The sequence below is a fragment of the Salvelinus alpinus genome, chromosome 3, assembly GCF_045679555.1.
Source record: "Salvelinus alpinus chromosome 3, SLU_Salpinus.1, whole genome shotgun sequence".
Lineage (NCBI taxonomy): Eukaryota > Metazoa > Chordata > Actinopteri > Salmoniformes > Salmonidae > Salvelinus > Salvelinus alpinus.
This window is the reverse complement of record NC_092088.1, coordinates 47,470,004-47,496,102: the sequence shown is the minus strand read 5'-3', so window position 1 is coordinate 47,496,102 and position 26,099 is coordinate 47,470,004. Positions and strand designations below refer to the sequence as shown.

General features: G+C 42.9%; 1 protein-coding gene across 5 annotated transcripts in view; it reads right to left on the bottom strand.

Moving 5' to 3' along the window:
* LOC139570855 (potassium voltage-gated channel subfamily KQT member 5-like) overlaps positions 1-12,716 on the bottom strand; it is a 146,389-nt gene extending 133,673 nt beyond the window's left edge. For all 5 annotated transcript variants that reach the window (XM_071393135.1, XM_071393137.1, XM_071393136.1 and 2 more), the window contains exon 1: positions 11,863-12,716. In XM_071393135.1, the coding sequence (XP_071249236.1) occupies positions 11,863-12,311 (449 nt within the window). In that variant the 5' untranslated portion in view covers positions 12,312-12,716. The remainder of the gene's footprint in view (positions 1-11,862) is intronic.
* Between the last annotated feature and the right edge of the window lie 13,383 nt (positions 12,717-26,099).

Sequence of the window (26,099 nt, the reverse complement as noted above, 5' to 3'; positions counted from 1 at the left end):
GATCACGGTCAATCACCCTCGGTCTGGGGCTCCATGTAAGATCTCACCTGGTGGGGCATGAATGATCACGAGGAAGGTGAGGGATCAGCCCAGAACTACACGGCAGGACCTGGTCAATAACCTGAAGAGAGCTGGGACCACAGTCTCAAAGTAAACCATTAGTAACACACTACGCCGTCATGGATTAAAATCCTGCAGCGCACGCAAGGTCTCTCTGCTCAAGCCAGCGCATGTTCAGGCCCGTCTGAAGTTTGCCAATGACCATCTGGATGATCCAGAGGAGGAATGGGAGAAGGTCATGTGGTCTGATGAGACAAAAATAGAGCTTTTTGGTCTAAACTCCACTCGCCGTGTTTGGAGGAAGAAGAAGGATGAGTACAACCCCAAGAACACCATCCCAACCGTGAAGCATGGAGGTGGAAACATCATTCTTTGGGGATGCTTTTCTGCAAAGGGAACAGGACGACTGCACCGTATTGAGGGGAGGATGGATGGGGCCATGTATCGCGAGATCTTGGCCAACAACCTCCTTCCCTCAGTAAGAGCATTGAAGATGGGTCGTGGCTGGGTCTTCCAGCATGACAATGACCGAAACACACAGCCAGGGCAACTAAGGAGTGGCTCCGTAAGAAGCATCTCAAGGTCCTGGAGTGGCCTAGCCAGTCTCCAGACCTGAACCCAATAGAAAATCTTTGGAGGGAGCTGAAAGTCCGTATTGCCCAGCGACAGCCCCGAAACCTGAAGGATATGGAGAAGGTCTGTATGGAGGAGTGGGCCAAAATCCCTGCTGCAGTGTGTGCAAACCTGGTCAAGAACTACAGGAAACGTATGATCTCTGTAATTGCAAACAAAGGTTTCTGTACCAAATATTAAGTTCTGCTTTTCTGATGTATCAAATACTTATGTCATGCAATAGAATTCAAATGAATTACTTAAAAATCATACAATGTGATTTTCTGGATTTTTGTTTTAGATTCCGTCTCTCACAGTTGAAGTGTACCTATGATAAACAATTACAGACCTCTACATGCTTTGTAAGTAGGAAAACCTGCAAAATCGGCAGTGTATCAAATACTTGTTCTCCCCACTGTATATATATATATATTTTTTTTTATTATTATTTTTTTATAAGGAATACAGTCCGGCTTTAAACTTACTCTTGAAAGTTGTAATAGTAGAATGCACAATTTTGAAATTTGGTGGTGTATCATCAGTTCCTCTTGTCATGTTAGTCATTGCATACCTTAGAGAGTTATTATAACTTGTCAGAAATGTCCAGATCAACTAGTCCATGTCAGCCCCCCCCAAAAAAATTGCTCATCGATATCATTGTAATTTTTTTGTCACTCAAATAGGACATGAATACACATTAGACATTGCAAAATGTATAGAAGTGCAAGAAAATTAGCTTTAAAACTGCAACATTTCTTTGCACCCATGACAAAATGTGTAGAATCAGGAAATAGGCTTTAAACCTCTCCACCAATGGTGTGCCCATAGAAATAGACATGGCGTGTGCTCGCACGAGCAGGGGGGTCGCGGGATGTTCCCCAATGCTGGAAGGGGGACACAGAGTGAAAAAGATTGCGAACCCCTTGTTTAAAAAATGAAAAATAACCTTACATTTCAGTTAATCGCTCATCAGAGATGCTATTTAGGTCAATATAGTATTTTGGAAGTCATCCACAACGATTGTTTGAATTCAGCCAAGGATTCAACAAAAAATAGACAATACATATAGGCCTAGGTTTTCAAACTTTGATTGATTTCAATTGGAATATACACGTCAATAATAAATATGATACAGTGCATTCGGAAAGTATTCAGACACCTTAAATTTTCCACATTTTGTTAGGTTACTGTAATGAACACGATGGGAGACAGAGAGCTGGTTTCAAGCGCAGGGCGCAGCAGGTGTTTATTGTACACGACGGCAGGTAGCTGGGTCCAGTGGCAGGCAGAAGGTCATACACAGGGGGTCCAACAAGGCAACAGGCAACAAGGCAACAGTACAGGCAGGGAAAAGGCTAATAACGTCGTACAGGAAAACAGGCAATAGGTTGATAACAGGACATCTGATAGGCTAAGGTACAGGCAGGGAATAGGCAAAAGGTGTCGTTAGTGAAGCAGTCAAAAACTCATACACGGGAGGATTAAATTATGGGAAAAACAGAGCTCCGAATTGAAGTGTGTCACAAACAAACAATACCTCACAATAATGGGGTGCAAAGAACTGAACTAAATAGTGTGTGATAATGACATACAGGTGTGTAAACAGGTGATCAGAATTCAGGTGATTGGGATCTGGAGAGTGAGCTGTGTTCAGGCGATCTATGTGTTTGAGTGGGAGCTGGAATGCGGGCTGGAAAGTGAGCTGCGTTCAGGGGATCTACGTGTTTGAGAGTGTGAGTTGGAAGCAGACGTTACACTTACAGACTTATTCTAAAATTGATTAAATCGTTTTCCCCCCTGATCAATCTACACACAATACCTCATAATGACAAAGCAAAAATAGTTAATTTTTTATTTTTGCAAATGTATAAAAAATATTACATTTACATAAGTATTCAGACCCTTTACTCAGTACTTTGTTGAACCACCTTTGGCAGCGATTACAGCCTTGAGTCTTCTTGGGTATGACGCTACATGCATGGCACACCTGTGTTTGGGGAGTTTCTCCCGTTTTCCTCTGCAGATCCTCTCAAGCTCGGTAGGATTGGATGGAGTGTGTCGCTGCACAGCTATTTTCAGGTCTCTACTGAATTGTTTGAACGTTTTCAAGTCTGGGCTCTGGCTGGGCCACTCAAGGACATTCAGAGACTTGTCCCGAAGCCAGTCCTGCATTGTCTTGACTGTGTGCTTAGGGTCGTTGTCCTGTTGGAAGGTCAACCTTCGCCCCAGTCTGAGGTTCTGAGCGCTTTGGAGCAAGTTTTCATCAAGGATCTCTCTGTACTTTGCTCCTGTAATATTTGTGTTGTGGCGAAATGATCAGGCAGGAGATGGGAGTACAGTTAGTTTTGTTTAGTCAAAAACTCTCGTGCTCTCCAGCCCCCGGCACAATAGTGTGCATGTGCATTAACTATTAGATGTAGTAACGTTACACTGCCGTAACACATTACTGCTTAGTAACAGCATAGTAACTAATATAAACAGATGTAGATCACAGATACTACAGCTCTGTTCAGCTTTCCCTCGATCCCGACTAGTCTCTATGTCCCTGCCACTGAAAAACATCCACACAGCATGATGCTGCCACCAACATGCTTCACCGTGGGGATGGTGCCAGGTTTCCTCCAGCCATGACGCGTGGCATTCAGGCCAAAGAGTTCAATCTTGGTTTCATCAGACCAGGGAATCTTGTTTCTCATGGTCTGAGAGTCTTTAGGTGCCTTTTGACACACTCCAAGCGGGTTGCCATGTGCCTTTTACTGAGGAGTGGCTTCCGTCTGGCCACTCTACCATAAAGGCCTGATTGGTGGAGTGCTGCAGAGATGGTTGTCCTTCTAGAAGGTTATTCTATCTCCAATCAAGTTGTAGAAACATCTCAAGGATGATCAATGGAAACAGGATGCACCTGAGCTCAGTTTTGACTCTCATAGCAAAGGGTCTGAATACTTACAGTGAGGGAAAAAAGTAATTTATCTCCTGCTGATTTTGTACGTTTGCCCACTGAAATGATCAGTCTATAATTTTTATGGTAGGTTTATTTGAACAGTGAGAGACAGAATAACAACAAAAAAATCCAGAAAAAGCACATGTCAAAAATGTTATAAATTGATTTGCATTTTAAGGAGGGAAATAAGTATTTGACCCCCTCTCAATCAGAAAGATTTCTGGCTCCCAGGTGTCTTTTATACAGGTAACGAGCTGAGATTAGGAGCACACTCTTAAAGTGAGTGCTCCTAATCTCAGCTTGTTACCTGTATAAAAGACACCTGTCCACAGAAGCAATCAATCAATCAGATTCCAAACTCTCCACCATGGCCAAGACCAAAGAGCTCTCCAGGTTGGAATGGGCTACAAGACCATCGCCAAGCAGCTTGGTGAGATGGTTGACAACAGTTGGTGCGATTATTCGCAAATGGAAGAAATACAAAAGAACTGTCAATCTCCCTCGGGCCTGGGGCTCCATGCAAGATCTCACCTCGTGGAGTTGCAATGATCATGAGAACGGTGAGGAATCAGCCCAGAACTACACGGGAGGATCTTGTCAATGATCTCAAGACAGCTGGGACCATAGTCACCAAGAAAACTATTAGTAACACACTACGCCGTGAAGAACTGAAATCCTGCAGCGCCTGCAAGGTCCCCCTGCTCAAGAAAGCACATATACATGCCCGTCTGAAGTTTGCCAATGAACATCTGAATGATTCAGAGGACAACTGGGTGAAAGTGTTGTGGTCAGATGAGACCAAAATGGAGCTCTTTTGCATCAACTCAACTCGCCGTGTTTGGAGGAGGAGGAATGCTGCCTATGACGCCAAGAACACCACCCCCACGTCAAACATGGAGGTGGAAACATTATGCTTTGGGGGTGTTTTTCTGCTAAGGGGACAGGACAACTTCACCGCATCAAAGGGACGATGGACGGGGCCATGTACCGTCAAATCTTGGGTGAGAACCTACTTCCCTCAGCCAGGGCATTGAAAATGGGTCGTGGATGGGAATTCCAGCATGACAATGACCCAAAACACATGGCCAAGGCAACAAAGGAGTGGCTCAAGAAGAAGGACATTAAAGTCCTGGAGTGGCCTAGCCAGTCTCCAGACCTTAATCCCATAGAAAATCTGTGGGGGGAGCTGAAGGTTTGAGTTGCCAAACGTCAGCCTCGAAACCTTAATGACTTGGAGAAGATCTGCAAAGAGGAGTGGGACAAAATCCCTCCTGAGATGGGTGCAAACCTGGTGACCAACTACAAGAAACGTCTGACCTCTGTGATTGCCAACAAGGGTTTTGCCACCAAGTACTAAGTCATGTTTTGCAGAGGGGTCAAATACTAATGGGTTATTGTGTGTAGATTGATGAGGAACATTGTTTATTTAATCCATTTTAGAATAGGGTTGTAACGTAACAAAATGTGGAAAAAGTCAAGGGGTCTGAATACTTTCCGAATGAACTGCATGTGTGTCCATCTCTTGTGGTGCATTGTGAGGCTCAGTAGCGGTGTGTGGGTAAAATCACCATGGAAACCATGCCAGATTATGTGTTGTGATAATTGCGTTGTTTGCTCTAGAACCTGTTAGTTCATATGCCTTGACACCGTGATATATAGGCCTAAAGCCGAGACAATAAGAAGACACAGTGGCAGAATAAAGAGAGCAACATCTGTGCAGTGAAGTCCACAAAACATATTGCATGTAACAAACAGTTACATGACCTACAGCATGGTCAAGCAAGTTAATGTTTCTGACATTTAACAACTATTGATTTAGAGTTACCGCAAGTCGCAAAGAAAACAGGCGCTGACTCCACAATTCCAGCACCATTTCAACTTCAGCATTTCAACATCATCTAATCACCTATGCTTAGTCTAACACAGTGACAACTAAACACTTTTTAGTCCAATCAACGTAAACTAAATATGATGTGTGTGTGTATGCATGTGTGTGTGTGTGTGTGTGTGTGTGTGTGTGTGTGTGTGTGTGTGTGTGTGTGTGTGTGTGTGTGTGTGTGTGTGTGTGTGTGTGTGTGTGTGTGTGTGTGTGTGTGTGTGTGTGTGTGTGGTGTGTCAAATCAAATTGTATTGGTCACATGCACATATTTAGCAGACTGTCACGTTCTGACCATAGTTCTTTTGTGTTTTCTTTGTTTTAGTGTTGGTCAGGACGTGAGCTGGGTGGGCATTCTATGTTGTGTGTCTAGTTTGTCCATTTCTATGTATGGCCTGATATGGTTCTCAATCAGAGGCAGGTGTTAGTCATTGTCTCTGATTGGGAACCATATTTAGGTAGCTTGTTTTGTGTTCGGGTTTGTGGGTGGTTGTCTTCTGTCTTTGTGTTCATTTCACCAGATAGGACTGTTTCGGTTTTGCCACATTTGTTATTTTGTATTGTGTTCATGTTCAGTTGTTTATTATTAAAACATGGACACTAACTACGCTGCGTATTGGTCCGATCCCTGCTACACCTCCTCGTCAGACGAAGAGGAGGAAGGCTGCCGTTACACAGACTGTTAGTTTTTGTTGTCCTAGGCTACCTGGCTAAAATGCTTGACGCTAGACTGACTTCCTTTCATAGGCAAACGATGCGCCAGGCCAGCTCGTTAACATTAGCCAGCCAACTAAATCTAGCTACATGTTGAACTTGCAGTAAAATAATAAAAAATGATCAAAAAAGTCCAAATCCCTATCTCCATCCATAGCTTATTTAGGAAAGGGATGATTTTAGCTAGCTAACTGGCCACCGGAGGACAACGACACAACGAGATGCAACAATTCAAGTTTTCTGTCAATGACATTTGGCTTCTAATGTAATGTGATTGGTGTGAAGCCAAATCCAAACTGGCTTCCATTGACACTTTTGTTTGGTGCGCCAGGACCATTCACAGCTGAGCTCACTCAGTTTAGCTCAACGCTGATTGGTTATTATTTTTTTATTTATTTATCAAGGGAGGCGAAATGTTCGCTGGCTTCCCTAGCATTCAGTGTTACGTCTGCAACAATGTCATACTCTTTTTGACCCGACAGCATAGATAGGCTACACATACAAAGACAGACGGGCGCTGTTCCGTTCGCTTGGATGCTTTCTCCAGGAGACACATTCAGCCTCTTGTGAATTGAAGGAAATTTATGAAACACAGAGAAATGAAAGAAAAATTACTTAGTATGTTGGTTCTTTTTTGGAGGAAGCCTGGCTTCCCTTGGCATCAATGAATAAACGCCACTTGTGAGGCTGTGTTGTGGTCAGGGCAGATGTAAGGACTTAACCCCGGTGACCCTGCTGTCCCGCCTGAACAAATAAACCATCAACATCCTGCTTCACAGCCCCTGGCCGTCCCCAATCTTACCCAACCTGACAGCTCCATTACCTCCTTCACATACTCCTCCCTACACTCCACGGCCACGAATCAGCTGCAGTGTTAGGAGACTATTTTAACATAAATCAAATAAAAAGTCAGCACAAGTGTGTGTGTGTGTGTGTGTGTGTGTGTGTGTGTGTGTGTGTGTGAACTTTGAGTCTGCAACTGATGGGAATTGGACAAGCATTGATTCTGTCTCATGTATGCGTGTTTTTGTTTGTTTGTGTTTGGTTTTGCTATCCTTGTGGGGACCAGAATTCCTCACAAGGATACTTAATCAACGGAAATGTGGATAAGTGGGGACATTTCGCTGGTCCCCACAAGGAAAAAGGCTATTTTAGGATTAAGTACCTTGTTTTTTTTTAATTGTTTTTTTAAATAAATTTTATCCCCTTTTCTCCCCAATTTTCATGGTATCCAATCGCTAGTAATTACTATCTTGTCTCATCGCTACAACTCCCGTACGGGCTCGGGAGAGACGAAGGTCGAAAGTCATGCGTCCTCCAAAGCACAACCCAACCAAGCCGCACTGCTTCTTAACACAGCGCGCCTCCAACCCGGAAGCCAGCCGCACCAATGTGTCGGAGGAAACACCGTGCACCCGCCCCCCTCGGTTAGCACGCACTGCGCCCGGCCCGCCACAGGAGTCGCTGGAGCGCGATGAGACAAGGATATCCCTACCGGCCAAACCCTCCCTAACCCGGACGACGCTAAGCCAATTGTGCGTCGCCCCACGGACCTCCCGGTCGCGGCCGGCTGCGACAGAGCCTGGGCGCGAACCCAGACTCTGGTGGCGCAGCATAGCACTGCGATGCAGTGCTCTAGACCACTGCGCCACCCGGGAGGCCCTTAAGTACCTTGTTAAGGGCACATCAACAGATTTTGACCTTGTCGGCTCAGGTATTCAAACCAGAAACCTTTCGGTTACTGGACCAATACTCTAACCACTAGGCTACCTACCACCCAACCTACTGAGTCTACCTATAATGTAATTTACTGTTTCAGATCCCACGATGAGAAATTAGATCTCTAACTTTGACTAAAGGAGTCAGATAACATAAAATAGGACTTCTCAACCCGAACTGTACCGAGTACGGTTATGTGCACACAATAATAGTTTGATTTAAACGTTTACATGCTTAGCAAGAAGAATGATTACCCTAATAGTCCTGTTTGCATGGACACATCTGAAATCAGGCTTTCTGATGGGAGTTTGATAAATGCAGAAAATCACCAATCAAAATAAACCTTTGACCACAACGACAAACCATTTCTGTATGGACCTCACTTTGTGCATAGGGGCATTGTCATGCTGAAACACAAAGTTGGAAGCACAGAATCGTCTACAATGTCATTGTATGCTGTAGCATTAAGATTTCCCTTCACTGGAACTAAGGATCCTAGCCCGAAACATGAAAAACAGCCCCAGACCATTATTCCTCCTCCACCAAACTTTACAGTTGGCACTAAGCATTCGGGCAGGTAGAGTTCTCCTGGCATCCGCCAAACCCAGATTCGACCGTCTGACTGCCAGATGGTGAAGTGTGATTCATCACTCCAGAGAACGCGTTTACACCACTCCAGCCGACGCTTAGCATTGCACATGATGATCTTAAGCTTGTGTGCGTGCGGCTGCTCGGCCATGGAAACCCATTTCATGAAGCTCCCGACAAACAGTTCTTGTGCTGACGTTGCTTCCAGAGGCAGTTTGGAACCCGGTAGTGAGTGTTGCAACACAGGACAGACGATTTTTACAAGCTACGCGCTTCAGAACTCGGCCTTCCCATTCTGTGAGCTTGTGTGGCCTACCACTTCACAGCTGAGCCGTTATTGCTCCTAGACGTTTCCACTTCACAATAACAGCACTTTCAGTTGACCGGGCAGTTCTAGCAGGGCAGAAATTTGATGAACTGACTTGTTGGAAAGGTGGCATCCTCTGACGGTTCCACGTCGAAAATCACTGAGCTCTTCAGTAAGGCCATTCTACTGTCAATGTTTGTCGATTGAGATTGCATGGCTGTGTATTCAATTTTATACACCTGTCAGCAACGGGTGTGGCTAAAATAGCCGAATCCACTAATTTGAAGGGGTGTCCACATACTTTTGTATATATGGTGTACTTCAGTCTGAGACTGTTATTATTGAAGTTGTTTGTGGTTACATCAAAATGAGGGGTGTTGTACAAAACAAAGTAATCAGAGATTGGATCATCTCTGACCAATCAGAGTATCAAAGCCAATGACGAATTACCAAAATGCAGCTTTACCCTCGTGTTCTGTCTCTGGCCCAACCCATCGGTTTCTGGGACCAATCAGACCGTCTGGAATGGATTTCCATTCTACAAATCGTCAGGGAGGTACTCAGAGCCACACTCGTTGCAGAGAAGAAACTAACGTCCGTGTGTGTGATGTAGCGTTTGGCCGGTGCAAGGAGTATGGGTAGCCTATCAAGATTCATGTGTTATCACTATGATTTATCTAATAGCAGAACCAAATGACCTGGATTGCTGTTGAGATTACATTAAAAGTATCAATGCCGTTCGAGATTCTGCACAGATTATTACAGCAATTGTGAAGATCTCCACAGATCTGCGATGACCTATGCATGCTATCTTGAACATGCACACTTTATGTGATTACATAAAACATTTATAGTTGCAGTAACCTCAAAATGTGGCCATGGATGTGTTACTCATTCTAAGGTTGAATGTTACATTAGTTTGTGAGATAGCCTTAACTTTAGGCTATTTACTGTATTACAATAGTAATATTGAATTGTGTTTGGTTGACAATGCAACCAAATGTCAACATTTAAAGGAGATGTATCTACTGCTTCGATAGTTCCATCTGAGCCACTGGCTTAATCCCATTCTTTAACTTATATTTTTGGTTGAGTTGAAGACGTGACTCTAACATATAATTTGTGAACTTGTTCACAAGTTCATAGACTATTTATTGTATTTCAAAAGTGATATTGAATTGTGTTTGGTTGTCAACGCAACCAAATAACCAAATATCAACATTTGAGGGAGATTTATCTTCTGCTTAGATAGTTCCATCTGTGCCATTTAGTCTGGATTTAATTCCAGTTTGTCTACAAATCAATAATTGATACGTTGGATTCAAATCTCTATCTCAACCCCAAAAAAACGTTAAATGCACTTTAAATAAAGTTGGATATGATTTAGTCCTATTTTTGTACTTTGATTGTTGATTGAAATGGAGACGTAAATGCAACATATGGTGCTGGCACATGCGCAGATTAAATACACCACTGGAAATCTGATTAAGCTGTTTACATGTCCTAATCATTTGAAAGATTGCTCAGAAAACCAGGTGTTTCAATCGGCGTATGCTTACTTCAATTATGACTTCACGCCGATTTAAGATGAGCAGAGTAAGGTGTTTACATGACTAACACCATACGTGGCCTACTACCATAATCAGTTTAATATCGAGTGATTAGTGTGCATGTAAACATACTCGTATGGCACTACTCTACAACAGCAGCATCCAACTGTTACAATGAAACAATCCAGACAAGGCACTTGGACACACACACACCAATATGATTTATATGATTCATTTGCACTGTATAAAAATAAAAAACACCCAGAGTGGCGCAGTGGTCTAAGGCACTGCATCTCAGTGCAAGAGGCTTCACTATAGTCCCTGGTTCGATTCCAGGCTGTATCACATCTGGCCAAAATTGGGAGTCCCATAGTGCGGGCCACGATTGGCCCAGCGTCTTCCGGGGTAGGCTGTCATTGTAAATAAAATAAAATTCTTAACTGACTTGCCTAGTTAAATAAAGGTTATATTTAGTTGTTTCAACTAATTATTATTAAGTAACTGGTTCCACAGTCTTTTTTTGTTTGCTAAACTTTTTGGTCCAGGTGTTAGCTGAACAAAAAAAAAATGTTTGCCTAAACTTAGCTCTGTACATTTTAAATGATGTATTTGCTCAATTTGTCTCATACAGTATGTTCATTCTACAATTAATTATTATTTGGGCATCTTAACTAAAAAAGTCTGCGCAACTGGTTACACATACAGTGCTTTTAACATAGAATTATCCATGTATACAGGAAATTGTATTACTCACCTGGGATTTGAACTCACAACCACTTGGTTCATTCTGATCTTCCTGCTATGCCACTATGTCTGTGTCAATGATTAGATAATCTGTCTATTCTATTTTTTTTTGGGGGGGGGGGGGGGGGGTCTGTATAGTTGTCTAATGTTTGTAGGGCATATTACTCTGTTTGAATATTACTCCTTCATTTTCTCCTTCATTTAGTTTTTCTTGAGTGTACTTTTAGCAGAGCTTAGATTTACTTTGAACTGCAAAGTGTAGCCATACAGGTGAAATCAGGTATTTACACAGTGGCATAGCAGAACGATTGGAATGCTGTGAACCAATAGGTTGTGTGTTCCCAGTTGAGAACATGTTGAATAATAATTACTGTATAAATGAACATGCACAATGTAATCATGTGTGTCAAATATGTAAATTGAAAATATTCTATGTTAAAAGCACGGTATCAAACACATACTTTTAAATTGACTGAATGTTTGCCTACATTTTCTCATTTTGAAGCTAAGTTTGGCCAATTAAAAATGTTCAGTTAACAATTTGACAAAAAATTTGAATAACAATTTTTTTTTTACAGTGTGGTTCTGGTAGCCTACACCTCACCTGGACAAAACCTCTAATCATTCCCTTTCCCTTATGTAGCTTTGTGCGCTGGAAGAATTCCCAGCAACAGGTGACTGATTTAGTACCCTGCCATAAAAGTACTGTTTAAATCTGTTTAGATTACATGATAACAGCTCGTATACTCACACGAAGGCGTGGTAGATGAACGCCCATGCCCTGGGTCTCTCCAGCACATTGTAGAGGTAATTCTGCATACGCCGGTAGCGCACATTCCTGCGCCCGCTCTGCGCGCTGTAGATGAGCGGCTTCCCGAGCAAACTCATCCGGGCGCCCTTTTGCCTCTCCGCGCCGTCTGCACCTGCAGGGCCCAGTGAAAGCATCCTGTCTCTGACTCGAACCGCGTTGTTCATCATCCTCCGTCCAGACTCCACATCTTTCAACCCGTAGTCCTGAGCCCGACGCCCTGGGGAGGTTTTCATCCAGAGCCCAGTACCGGCCTCATCGCCACTGTGGTTGCGGGGCATGGCATCACCAACGCCGGCTGGGGGTGTGCAGCTAGTACCGGGGACGTGCACATAGAGTGTAGATGAGTTTGCACAAAGGTGTAGGAAAGAAAACCATACGGCTATAATCATGAATTCATTGAAATAACTACAATTAACACTACGCTATTTTATGGTCTCATCCTCTATCTCGGTGGTCTGTCTACTGGGGTTCGGTGCGGTAAGTAGAATTCTGGGGTTTGGATACTTCTGTGCCCACGGCGCTTTGGCCATCTGCGTGAGGCGCGAAAGAGCAGGGTTATGAAGGAGTGTCAACGACTCCCGGACAGACATTTGGCGAGCGGAGGAAATCACCCGACACTAACTCCCTCCCCCCTTCTCTTTCTCTGACTTCGATATGTAATATCCACGCGGCTCAGGATTTGCACAGACAGACAAGAAGATTGATGTTTCTGAACCAGGTGCGAGCTTGCTTTCCGAATTGTGCCACTTTGTTTGGTTCTCAATGCGCGCGTTTTCAATCATGTTTAATCACTCAGAAACCAAGTATGTGGCATTAGAGAGCACCAACAAGCCCATGGCTACCAGGGAATCGATGTGAAGCTTCAGCAGAGCCGGGTGACATGCATGTGCAGTGCTGAGGAAAATCTATTCAGGATAAGTATAATAATCTGTATTCTGAGACACTGTCTCGATATAATCACTCACTGCGACCTCACCTCTAAAATATCAACGGGCTCATATGGAATGAGCTCCAATTAATCGGGTATAAGCTTTTGCACTTCAATTTTAAAGGCCGGTGAATAAGCGGTCATCCAAAACAAGAAACTAACTCGCGTCAAAAGCAGATATACACATCGGGTAAATCCAGTTCAACACTGTCCTCCCTCCTACTCACGATGTCCCAGGTTGTCGGACTGTAGACTCTCTTGTAGCGCTGAATATGGGCATTGACAATTACAACGAGATTCATCCGTGGCCAAAGTGTCGTCGGTCTGGTGTCCATTTTCGTTTACTTTCGTTTCAAATACGATTTTCTGTCCTCATTTTTCGTTTATGTAAATACGTTTATTTGATATTTTTGCGCTTGTGACTCTTGGTCACACTCTTCACAGGCAACAGGGGTTCTGTCCGACCACGTGATCTCAAGTGAAACACACACACACACACACACACACATTATACATTGTAGCCTATTAGGCCTATGCAGCGGGATAAAACAAACTACCCACTGGGCAAAAACTTGTTGAATCAACGTTTTTTCCAGGTCATTTCAACAACCAAAATTCAATGTGATGACGTTGATGGAAAGCGGATTGGATTTGCAAAAAGTCATCAACCTAAGGGAATTTTGTATTTTTTTCCCACCCAACTTCTAACCTAAATCCAATGTCATGGTGGCATTTGTTGATTTCACATTGAATTCACGTTAGTTGACAACTTAACCAAATGTAATCTGACATCTGTGCTCAGTGGGAATAGCCCACACTCTCATTGAAAAACGTTTCAATTGCACATGGACTGTGTCAGGGCAGGGAAATGTTTGTGAAATAATATTCATTCTGAAAAAAAATGAACCATAGACAGACCTAAAAAATCGAAACGTTTCAAGGCCTATGTTATACAGTACTGCAGACAATGCAGATGCTGTATGTAAAGCAACTACAGAGCAACCCCCATTAGCTCTAAAATGCAGTCATGTACTGAAGGCCTATATGTCATGTAGCCTATATTTAACACAATTCTGTTATCTATACCCAGGGAAGCACCAGTGGGGTGCCTCTAGTTACATTTCTGACAGCTTGCTTATTAAGAAATTAAAACCTCACAATCAATTTATCTAATTGCTCTCCAAAAGCCTCCTTATTTTGTTAACACAGAGACTGAGAGACCTCATCTCCAATAAGATCTCGCTCTCTCTCAATTCAAAGGGATTTATTGGCATGGGAAACATTCCCAAAGCAAATGGAATAGACAATAAACAAAAGGGAAATTAACAAGGGAAACATTAGTAAACAAGTTTTAAGAGAAAATAGACATTTAAAATGTTATTTTCTTGGCTATGTACAGTGTTGTAACAATGTGCAAGTAGTTATTATTCATATTTATAAACAGATAAATATAGGTGATATTTACAATGTTTGTGCTCCATTCGTTGCCCTCTTCTCATGGCAACAGGCCACAAATCTTGCTGCTGTGACTGCACACTGTGGTATTTCGCCTAACAGATATGGGAGTTCATCAATGTTTGATTTGTTTTCAAATTCTTTATTGATCTGTGGGAAATATGTGTCTCTAATGTGGTCATACATTAGAGAGGTTAGGAAGTGTAGCTCAGTTTCCACCTAATTCTGTGGGCAGTGGGCACAGAGCATGTCATATTTCAAGAGCCAGTCTGTACATGCTCACTGAGTCTGTACATAGTCAAGGATTTTCTTAATTTAGGGTCAGTCACAGTGGTCAGGTATTCTGCCACTGTGTACTATTTGTTTAGGGCCAGATAGCGTTCCAATTTACTCTGTTTTTTGGTTGATTCTATCCAGTGTGTCAAGTAGTTATCTTTTTGCTTTCTCATAATTTGGTCGGGTCTAAATGTGTTACTGTCCTGGGTCTGTGGGGTCTGTTTGTGTTTGTGAACAGATCCCCAGAACCAGCTGACTGAGGGGACTCTTCTCTAGGTTCATCTCTCTGTAGGTGAGGACTTTAGGGTGGAATGTGTGGGCATCGCCTCCTTTTAGGTGGGTGTACAATCTTTGCTGGATTTTGGTAACTAGCAGGTATAGCCCTAATTCTGCTCTGCTCTGCTCTGCATGCTTCTCTCTCTCTCTCTCTCTCTCTCTCTCTCTCTCTCTCTCTCTCTCTCTCTCTCTCTCTCTCTCTCTCTCTCTCTCTCTCTCTCTCTCTCTCTCTCTCTCTCTCTCTCTCTCTCTCTCGTGCACACACACACACACACACACACACACACACACACACACACACACACACACACACACACACACACACACACACACACACACACACACACACACACACACACACACACACACATTATATCCAAACATTCTGTTGCACCCTTACTCTTTTCAAATACAGTGGAAAGAAGACAGGGAATGTGTACCTCAAATTAATCTCTTAGACTAAGAATAGAGTTACCATTTGGCACACAGGCATCCTGATGACAGGATATCAAACACCAGATGAATAAATACAATGGATTTGAGAGGAGAATTGGCTAGAGGAGCACAGCAAGTGTGTGTATGTGTGTGTGTGTGTGCATGATTGTGTGTATGCATACATGCATTTGCTGTGTTTATGTTGGATGAGGGAGCTCTATGGACAGGGTGTCTACGAAGATGATGCTTTCAGGGGTTACTGATAGGCCATTACTGAGCCATATCCCCTGCCTCTCTCAGCAGGGCAGAAGTCATCCTCCTGTTCCCCAACATCAGTAAGGCCCCTATTCTGTCCTTTTAGTATCTTGAATCTGCTGTATGCGTCGTAATAGAAGTACCCCCTCTAGTGGTGACATGTTGACATCACAAGCTGTCTTTTTGGGGGGGGGACTCAAGTATGAAAGTCTACATTTGACTTTTGCTCTACTGTTACAATTGTCATTTTATCATGGACGCATTCAAGGGATAAGAGTGATAAAGACGTCTTTAGAAAGGTTGAATTAAGTAGGTAAATCTGCTCATTAAACTGCAATAGAGGTAATTAAACTCGCACACAATTAAAGGACTCCCTTCACAGCAGATAGTCCAAACATACAAGCATACATGAACTCAGTGGTAAGTCATAGCCTTGTGGGATCTATCAGCAACTCATCTCCTTTTATACTGCTTTAGAAAATCAATGGTTCTGCAAAAGGAATTAGCTGATCTACCATTTTGGAAAACAACGCTACTAACAGCACATATCTTTCAACCATTAGGCCTAAAACAGTATATGGGGAGTCTAACAGAGCTACAAGACTAGGCCTACACAGAGAGCGAGAGAGAGGAAGAGACAGAGGGCGATGGGGGTGAAGAAAAGAGAGTGGAAAAGTGATAGAGAGCGCGAGAGAAAGAGAAAATGTGCTACAGACAAAGAGAGCGAGAACAATGAGAGGCCAGTTTGGATTATTGGATGTTTAGGCCTCTCTTCCTCCTGTGCAGTATTTTTTTCAGAGCTGCCGGAGCATGGCACAGCTATGAGGCATAGCGTGAGGCCAGACAAACGCCCCCGTAACGCGGGCCGTAAAAATACTGAGGAGATTACATGGCTATCGGGATCAAGGCTGCGCCCCATGAGTAATGAGTCTTTAAATATAAGCAGTGGATGATAGTGGGAGATGAGCTCCAGTCTTGACATGCTTCTTAGCATATTTGCTAGAGCCCAGGTATAAATCAGATGCCTTTTAAATAGATTGTTTTATACCACAGTGGTGGTGATTTTGATAGCGGGAATGCTGTGCCAGGCAAGGAGATTGAGCACCTTCTCACCTCCAGCTGAAATAAACTCAGGTCAAGTGAGCAACCAAATAGGGATCTCTTTCATATACTAGTTTCGATGTATGACATTGGGATTTGCTCAGAATCACTAATCGGGGAAGGACAAATCACTGTCGGAGACAGACAGGTCAAGTGGCAAATGAGGTGAGCCCCTCCCCTCATTATAAGGCGCCACTCGCCCATCCTTTGGTCATTCTCTCGTCTCTTCCTTGCGAAGAGCTCTTTTGAAGCTCTCCTCAGCACGACTTGATCCCTGTCATCCTGCTTAACTGTTCTCAGGTGAACCGCGAGGTTAATGTTGCTAAACGTAGGATTTTTCAGCTCTCGTCCAACTGACCAAAAGGAAAGATTTTGATTATTGTAGAATTAGCATCACACGGCTAGCTACTGATACATGGCTAGCTCTCGCCGCAAGGCTTAGCCAACCTGGCTAGCTCGCCGCAAGGCCAGCTGTAGAACCAAACTAGGTTTTCTACCTGGAAATGTATAATTTACTAGCTCTCCTCTCTCGATTAGCTCAAACCATGTCCCCTTGTGCCGAGTTGACTAAACTGGCTGTCCTAGCTTCACAGCTTGTCAGTTGAGAGACGCGCTTAGTTCGGCGATAGATGAAGAAAGCATGCGCTGTCTCCGGCTAGCATTGTGCTAACTAGCGAGGTTATTTGCACATGAGGCGAACACTAGCTAGCTTTCACTTTGCCCAAGAACTAACTATCTCTCAGAGTCATGAAGCCTGCTGCCACTGCACAGTGAGAACCAAGCAATGCTACTTCCCAGTTTATCAAAAGTTTTGGGAAAACATGTCAATAATCAACTGACTGGCTTTCTTGATGTATATAGTATTCTCTCCGGTATGCAATCTGGTTTTCGCTCAGGTTATTGATGTGTCGCTGTAACCTTAAAGGTCCTAAATTATGTCACCATTGCCCTTGATTTTAAGCAATGTTGTGCTGATATTTTTATTGACTTGGCCAAAGCTTTTGATATAGTAGACCATTCCATTCTTGTGGGTCTGCTAAGGAGTATTGGCGTCTCTGAGGGGTCTTTTGCCTGGTTTGCTAACTACCTTTCTCAAAGAGTGCAGTGTATAAAGCCAGAACATCTGCTGTCTCAGCCACTACCTGTCACCAAGGGAGTACCCCAAGGCTCGATCCTAAGCCCCACGCTCTTCTCAATTTACATCAACAACATAGTTCAGGCAGTAGGAAGCTCTCTCATCCATTTATATGCAGATCATACAGTTATACTCAGCTGGCCCCTGTTGTGTTAAACGCTCCACAACAAAGTTTTCATGGTGTCCAACAAGAATTTTCTGCCCTTAACCTTGTTCTGAACACCTCAAAAATAAAGGTAATGTGGTTTGGTAAGAGCAATACCCCCACCCCCTCCACTTGTGTGATTACTACCTCTGAGGGTTTTGAGCTTGAGGTAGTCACCTCATACAAGTACTTGGGAGTATGGGTAGACGGTGCACTGTCCTTCTCTCAGCACATATCCACGCTGCAGGCTAAGGTTAAATCTAGACTTGGTTTCCTATATTGTAATCGCTACTCTTTCACCCCAGCTGCCAAACTAACCCTGATTTAGATGACCATCCTACCCATGCTAGATTACGAAGACATAATTTATAGATCGGCAGGTAAGGGTGCTCTCCAGCAGCTAAATGTTCTTTACCATTCGGCCATCAGATTTGCCATCAATGCTCCTTATAGGATACATCACTGCACTCTATACTTCTCTGTGAACTGGCCATCTCTGTATACCCGACGCAAGACCAACTGGTTGATGGTTATTTATAAAACCCTCTTAGGCCTCACTCCACCCTATCTGAGATACCTACTGCAACCCTCATCCTCCACAAACAACACCGGTTCTGCCAGTCACATTCTGTTGAGGGTCCCCAAAGCACACACATCACTGGGTCACTCCTCTTTTCAATTGGTTGCAGCTAGCGACTGGTACGAGCTGCAATAAACACTCAAACTGGGCCATCTCTACATTCAAAGACTCAAAGCTGAAAATGTTCCAGTTGTTCCATGGCCTGTATACTCACTAGACATGTCAACCATTGAGCATGTTTGGGATGCTCTGGATCAACGTGCACGACAGCATGTTCCAGTTTCCGCCAATATCCAGAAGCTTCGCACAGACATTTAAGAGGAGTGGGACAACATTCCACAGTCCACAATCAACAGCCTGATCAACTCTGTGTGAAGGAGATGTGTTGCATGAGACAAATTCATTGCGCTGCATGAGACAAATGGTAGACACACCAGATACTGACAGATTTTTTGATCCACGCCTTTTTTTAAAGGTATCTGTATCCATAGATTCATTAATTTATTTCAATTGACTGATTTCCTTATATGTACTGTAATTTGTTACATGTTGCGTTTATATTTTTGTTTTGTATATATCAGGATAATGTGCACTTTTATGAAGAAAAATGTGGTACATTGATTGGGAATCTATTATATTGTTGTTTAATACATGCATAGAGCATTACTATACTTTTGGGATATATACAGTATTCTATACATGGAGTATTACTATACTATTAGAAGATATACAGTATTCTATACATAGAGTATTACTATACTATTAGAACATATACAGTATTCTATACATGGAGTATTACTATACTATTAGAACGTATACAGTATTCTATATATAGAGCATTACTATACTATTAGAACATATACAGTATTCTATACATAGGGTAGTACTATACTATTATAACATATACAGTATTCTATATATAGAGCATTACTATAATATTTGAACATATACAGTATTCTATACATGGAGTATTACTATACTATTATCAAATCAAGTTTATTTTATATAGCCCTTCGTACATCAGCTAATATCTCGAAGTGCTGTACAGAAACCCAGCCTAAAACCCCAAACAGCAAGCAATGCAGGTGTAGAAGCACGGCGGCTAGGAAAAACTCCCTAGAAAGGCCAAAACCTAGGAAGAAACCTAGAGAGGAACCAGGCTATGAGGGGTGGCCAGTCCTCTTCTGGCTGTGCCGGGTGGAGATTATAACAGAACATGGCCAAGATGTTCAAATGTTCATAAATGACCAGCATGGTCAAATAATAATCAGGAGTAAATGTCAGTTGGCTTTTCATAGCCGATCATTAAGAGTATCTCTACCGCTCCTGCGGTCTCGAGAGAGTTGAAAACAGCAGGTCTGGGACAGGTAGCACGTCCGGTGGACAGGTCAGGGTTCCATAGCCGCAGGCAGAACAGTTGAAACTGGAACAGCAGCAAGGCCAGGTGGACTGGGGACAGCAAGGAGTCATCATGCCCGGTAGTCCTGACGCATGGTCCAAGGGCTCAGGTCCTCCGAGAGAGAGAAAGAAAGAGAGAAGGAGAGAATTAGAGAGAGCATACTTAAATTCACACAGGACACCGGATAAGACAGGAGAAGTACTCCAGATATAACCAACTGACCCTAGCCCCCCGACACATAAACTATTGCAGCATAAATACTGGAGGCTGAGACAGGAGGGGTCAGGAGACACTGTGGCCCCATCCGATGATACCCCCGGACAGGGCCAAACAGGAAGGATATAACCCCACCCACTTTGCCAAAGCACAGCCCCCACACCACTAGAGGGATATCTTCAACCACCAACTTACCATCCTGAGACAAGGCCGAGTATAGCCCACAAAGATCTCCACCACAGCACAAACCAAGGGGGGGCGCCAACCCAGACAGGAAGATCACGTCAGTAACTCAACCCACTCAAGTGACGCACCCCTCCTAGGGACGGCATGAAAGAGCACCAGTAAGCCAGTGACTCAGCCCCTGTAATAGGGTTAGAGGCAGAGAATCCCAGTGGAGAGAGGGGAACCGGCCAGGCAGAGACAGCAAGGGCGGTTCGTTGCTCCAGAGCCTTTCCGTTCACCTTCACACTCCTGGGCCAGACTACACTCAATCATATGACCTACTGAAGAGATAAGTCTTCAGTAAAGACTTAAAGGTTGAGACCGAGTCTGCGTCTCTCACATGGGCAGGCAGACTATTCCATAAAAATGGAGATCTATAGGAGAAAGCCCTGCCTCCAGCTGTTTGCTTAGAAATTCTAGGGACAATTAGGAGGCCTGCGTTTTGTGACCGTAGCGTACGTGTAGGTATGTACGGCAGGACCAACTCGGAAAGATAGGTAGGAGCAAGCCCATGTAACGCTTTATAGGTTAACAGTAAAACTTTGAAATCAGCCCTTGCCTTAACAGGAAGCCAGTGTAGGGAAGCTAGCACTGGAGTAATATGATCAAATTTCTTGGTTCTAGTCAGGATTCTAGCAGCCGTATTTAGCACTAACTAAAGTTTATTTAAGTGCTTTATCCGGGTAGCCGGAAAGTAGAGCATTACTTTAGAACGTATACTGTATTCTATATATAGAGCATTACTATAATATTTGAACATATACAGTATTCTATACATAGAGTAGTACTATACTATTAGAACATATACAGTATTCTATATATAGAGTATTACTATACTACTAGAACACATACAGTATTCTATATATAGAGTATTACTATACTACAAACAGTCAGGTCCAAAACTATTTGCACCCTTGATAAAGAGGAGCAAAAAAGAGAGAAAGAATTTAGAGAAAGAGACAAGTAATTTAACAAGTAATACAAAACATCTGAAAAGGATAGGTTTAAAAATTATTGCACCCCTGTTTTCAATACTATTATTGGCATCCTCCTCCAAGAAAAACGGCTCTGAGCCTTTTTCTAAAATGTTTTGTGAGATTGTAGAACACATTAGGATGGATCTTAGACCAATCCTGCATTCAGAGTCTTTCCAGATCCTTGATATCCTACATCTACGCTTATAGATGTCCCTTCACAGTAAGGTACTTAATTGTTACCCAGAAAATATTTGTTATTGAGAAGAAGAAAAAAAATAAATGCTGTATTGGGTCTTTAAGTATAGAGAATTTTAATCAATCGCTTTTATTCCTACACATAAATGTGTGACAAAATTTGAGTCATTCTCAGAATTTCTAACCCGTCGGGAGCCTCCTTATTCATACTCTGAGCTGCTTGATACATGCTTGATACATACAATGTATAATTTTTTCTTAGAGTCACCTTCCTTGAGCATGCGAGCAGGGCGCCCAGTAAGCTAGAGCAAACAAATGTAACACACATACTTCACTAATGGACAGACAGGGTAGCACACACACACACACACACACACACCAAACCCCCAGTAACAGACAACTTATCATGCATGACCTGCTGTGGCTCATCCAGATTTACATCTATGTCCACGACTCAACTTACCTTTTATTTAAAAGTAGGGCACATTTTTTAATAAAAAATAAAACGAATACGAAAATAATAGAAAGAGGAAAAATACCCTCTGCAGTACAGCAGCATCTGTCAACACATATGAAGGTGATTAATGTACACTACATACTTGATGTATTATATGTTTAGACATGTTCAGTTCTAGACATGTACTGAAACATCTGCCTGTTACTCAAGATAAAGCTCAATATAGCACCTCCACCTCTGAAGGTCTTCGTCAACCCCTGCTCAGACCTAAATATCAGGGTTACAGGGTTACAAGAACCTCCACCAGGGGGGACTGTAAGCATCCCCAAAAGGTCAACCACCTTCTCCCAATCTTGCCTTCTCATACAAAGCAATAAAGACATGGAATGGCCTTTCTTCCTCCCTGGAAGCTTTAAGCAGCCTCCAAGCCTTCTCATCTGAGACAAAAACATGGAGTCCAATCAGGTGTGTTCACACTGATTTTAATCTAATATGCCACAATTACTTTTTAATTCAGCAGAAGACACACTAAAGCACATGTGCAATTTCAATAGGTGCAATAACTTTTCTGACTTCGGTTTTGAAATGTCTGTACTGTATGTCCTGACCTCTGTTTTTATATGTATGTTGTCTGTTCGTATATAATGTTTTCATGTTTATATGTCCACCTGCCCGGGGACTACAGATGTGTCACGGATCCCTCCGGAACTTTCATCACGCACACCTGTCCCCTATTCCCACTGATTAGTATTTGTATATATGTGCCCTTTGGTTTCCATGGTCTGGTCAATTATTGTTCCAATGTCTGTTGGTGCGTGTGAGTACCTGTGCTGTGTGTTTTGGACTTTCGTGCCCTTGTGGATTGCGCAGATGATTACGGGTCTCGTCCCGTGTGCTAATCATTGTGCGTTTGTGTTATTTATTTGAGGTACTTCTTGCTCTTTTGTTTGGGTTTCAACCCTGTGTTTTGTGTAGGAACAACTATGACAACATAACCAACAAAAACGCGTCACAACTCCTGCAGTTCTGTCGCACGCTGGATATATACAGTGCCTTTCAAAAGTATTCATCCCCCTTGGCATTTTTACTATTTTGTTGCATTACATCCTGTCATTTAAATAGATTTTGGGGGGATTTCATGTAATGGACATACACAAAATAGTGAAATCGGTGAAGTGAAATAAAAATAAATAAAAACTTAAATAAAAAAATGTGAAAAGTGGTGCGTGCATATGTTTTCACCCCCTTTGCTATGAAGCCCCTAAATAATATCTGGTGCAACCAATTAACTTCAGAAGTCAAATAATTAGTTAAATAAAGTCCACCTGTGTGCAATCTAAGTGTCACATGATCTGTCACATGATCTCAGTACATATACACCTGTTCTGACAGGCCCCAGAGTCTGCAACACCACTAAGCAAGGGGCACCACCAAGCAAGCAACACCATGAAGATCAAGGAGCTTGCTAAACAGGTCAGGGACAAAGTTGTGGAGAAGTACAGATCAGGGTTGGGTTATAAAAAATATCTGACATTTTGAACATCCCACGGAGCACCATTAAATCCATTATAAAAAATTGAAAGAATATGGCACTACAACAAACCTGCCAAGAGAGGGCCGCCCACCAAAACTCACAGACCAGGCAAGCAGGGCATTTATCAGAGAGGCAACAAAGAGACCAAAGATAACCCAGAAGGAGCTGCAAAGCTCCACAGCGGAGATTGGAGTATCTGTCCATAGGACCACTTTAATCCATACACTCCACAGAGCTGGGCTTTATGGAAGAGTGGCCAGAATAAAAGCCATTGCTTAAAGAAAAAAAATAAGCAAACACGTTTGGTGTTCCCGAAAAGGCATGTGGGAGACTTCCCAAACATATGGAAGACTCTGACTCTGGTCAGATGAGACAAAAATGTTGCTTTTTGGAAAACGCTATGTCTGGCGCAAACCCAACACCTCTCGTCACCCCGAAAACACCATCCTGCCACCACCATGCTGTGGGGATGCTTTTCATCGGCAGTGACTCAGACACTGGTCAGAATTGAAGAAATTATGGATGGTGCTAAATACAGAGAAATTCTTGAGGGAAACCTGTTTCAGTCTTCCAGAGATTTGAGACTGGGACGGAGGTTCACCTTCCAGCAGGACAATGACCCTAAGCATCCTGCTAAAGCAATACTTGAGTGGTTTAAGGGGAAACATGTAAATGTCTTGGAATGGCCTAGTCAAAGCCCAGACCTCAATCCAATTGAGAATCTGTGGAATGATTTAAAGATTGCTGTACACCAGCAGAACCTATCCAACTTGAATGAGCTGGAACAGTTTTGCCTTGAAGAAGAATCCCAGTGGCTAGATGTGCCAAACTTATAGAGAAATACCCCAAGAGACTTGCAGCTATAATTGCTGCAAAAGGTGGATCTACAAAGTGTTGACTTCGAGGGGGGTGAATAGTCATGCACGCTCAAGTTTCAGTTTCTTTGTCTTATTTCTTGTTTGTTTCACAAAAAAATATGTTGCATCTTCAAAGTGGTAGGCATGCTGTGTAAATCAAATGATACAAACCTCCAAAAAATGTATTTTAATTCCAGGTTGTAAGGCAACAAAATAGGAAAAATGCCAAAGGGGGTGAATACTTTCGCAATCCACTGTATATATCAACGAATTGGCAAGGGCACTAGAACAGTCTGCAGCACCCGGCCTCACCCTACTAGAATCTGAAGTCAAATGTCTACTGTTTGCTGATGAGCTGGTGCTTCTGCACAGATTCTGCCAGACCTGGGCCCTGACAGTAAATCTCAGTAAGACCAAAATAATGGTGTCCTAAAAAAGGTCCAGTCACCAGGACCACAAATACAAATTCCATCTAGACACCGTTGCCCTAGAGCACACAAAAAACTATACATTCCTTGGCCTAAACATCAGCGCCACAGGTAACTTCCACAAAGCTGTGAACGATCTGAGAGACAAGGCAAGAAGGGCATTCTATGCCTACAAAAGGAACATAATAATTCAACATACCAATTAGGATCTGGTTAAAAATACTTGAATCAGTTATAGAACCCATTGCCCTTTATGGTTGTGAGGTCTGGGGTCCGCTCACCAACCAAGAATTCACAAAATGGGGCAAACACCAAATTGAGACTGCATGCAGAATTCTGCAAAAATATCCTCTGTGTACAACGTAAAACCCTAAATAATGCATGCAGAGCAGAATTAGGCCAATACCCACTAATTATCAAAATCCAGGAAAAAGCTGTTAAATTCTGCAACCACCTAAAAGGAAGCAATTCCCAAACCTTCCATAACAAAGCCATCACCTACAGAGAGATGAACCTAGAGAAGAGTCCCCTAAGCAAGCTGGTCCTGGGGCTCTGTTCACAAACACAATCAGACCCCACAAAGCCCCAGGACAGCAACACAATTAGACTCAACCAAATCATGGAACTTCTGTGAGTGTAATGTTTACTGTTCGTTTTTATTGTTTATTTCACTTTTGTATATTATCTACTTCACTTGCTTTGGCAATGTTAACATAAACTCAGCAAAAAAAGAAATGTCCCTATTTCAGGACCCTGTCTTTCAAAGATAATTCGCAAAAATCCATGTAACTTAATAGATCTTCATTGTAAAGGGTTAAACACTGTTTCCCATGCTTGTTCAATGAACCATAAACAATTAATGAACATGCACCTGTGGAACGGTCATTAAGACACTAACAGCTTACAGACGGTAGGCAATTATGGTTACAGTTATGAAAACTTAGCACACTAAAGAGGCCTTTCTACTGACTCTGAAAAACACCAAAAGAAAGATGCCCAGGGTCCCTCCTCATCTGCGTGAACGTGCCTTAGGCATGCTGCAAGGAGGCATGAGGACTGCAGATGCGGCCAGGGCAATAAATTACAATGTCCGTACTGTGAGACGCCTAAGACAGCGCTACAGGGAGACAGGACGGACAGCTGATCGTCCTCGCAGTGGTAGACCACGTGTAACAACACCTGCACAGGATCGGTACATCCGAACATCACACCTGCGGGACAGGTACAGGATGGCAACAACAACTGCCCAAGTTACACCAGGAACGCACAATCCCTCCATCAGTGCTCAAACTGTCCGCAATAG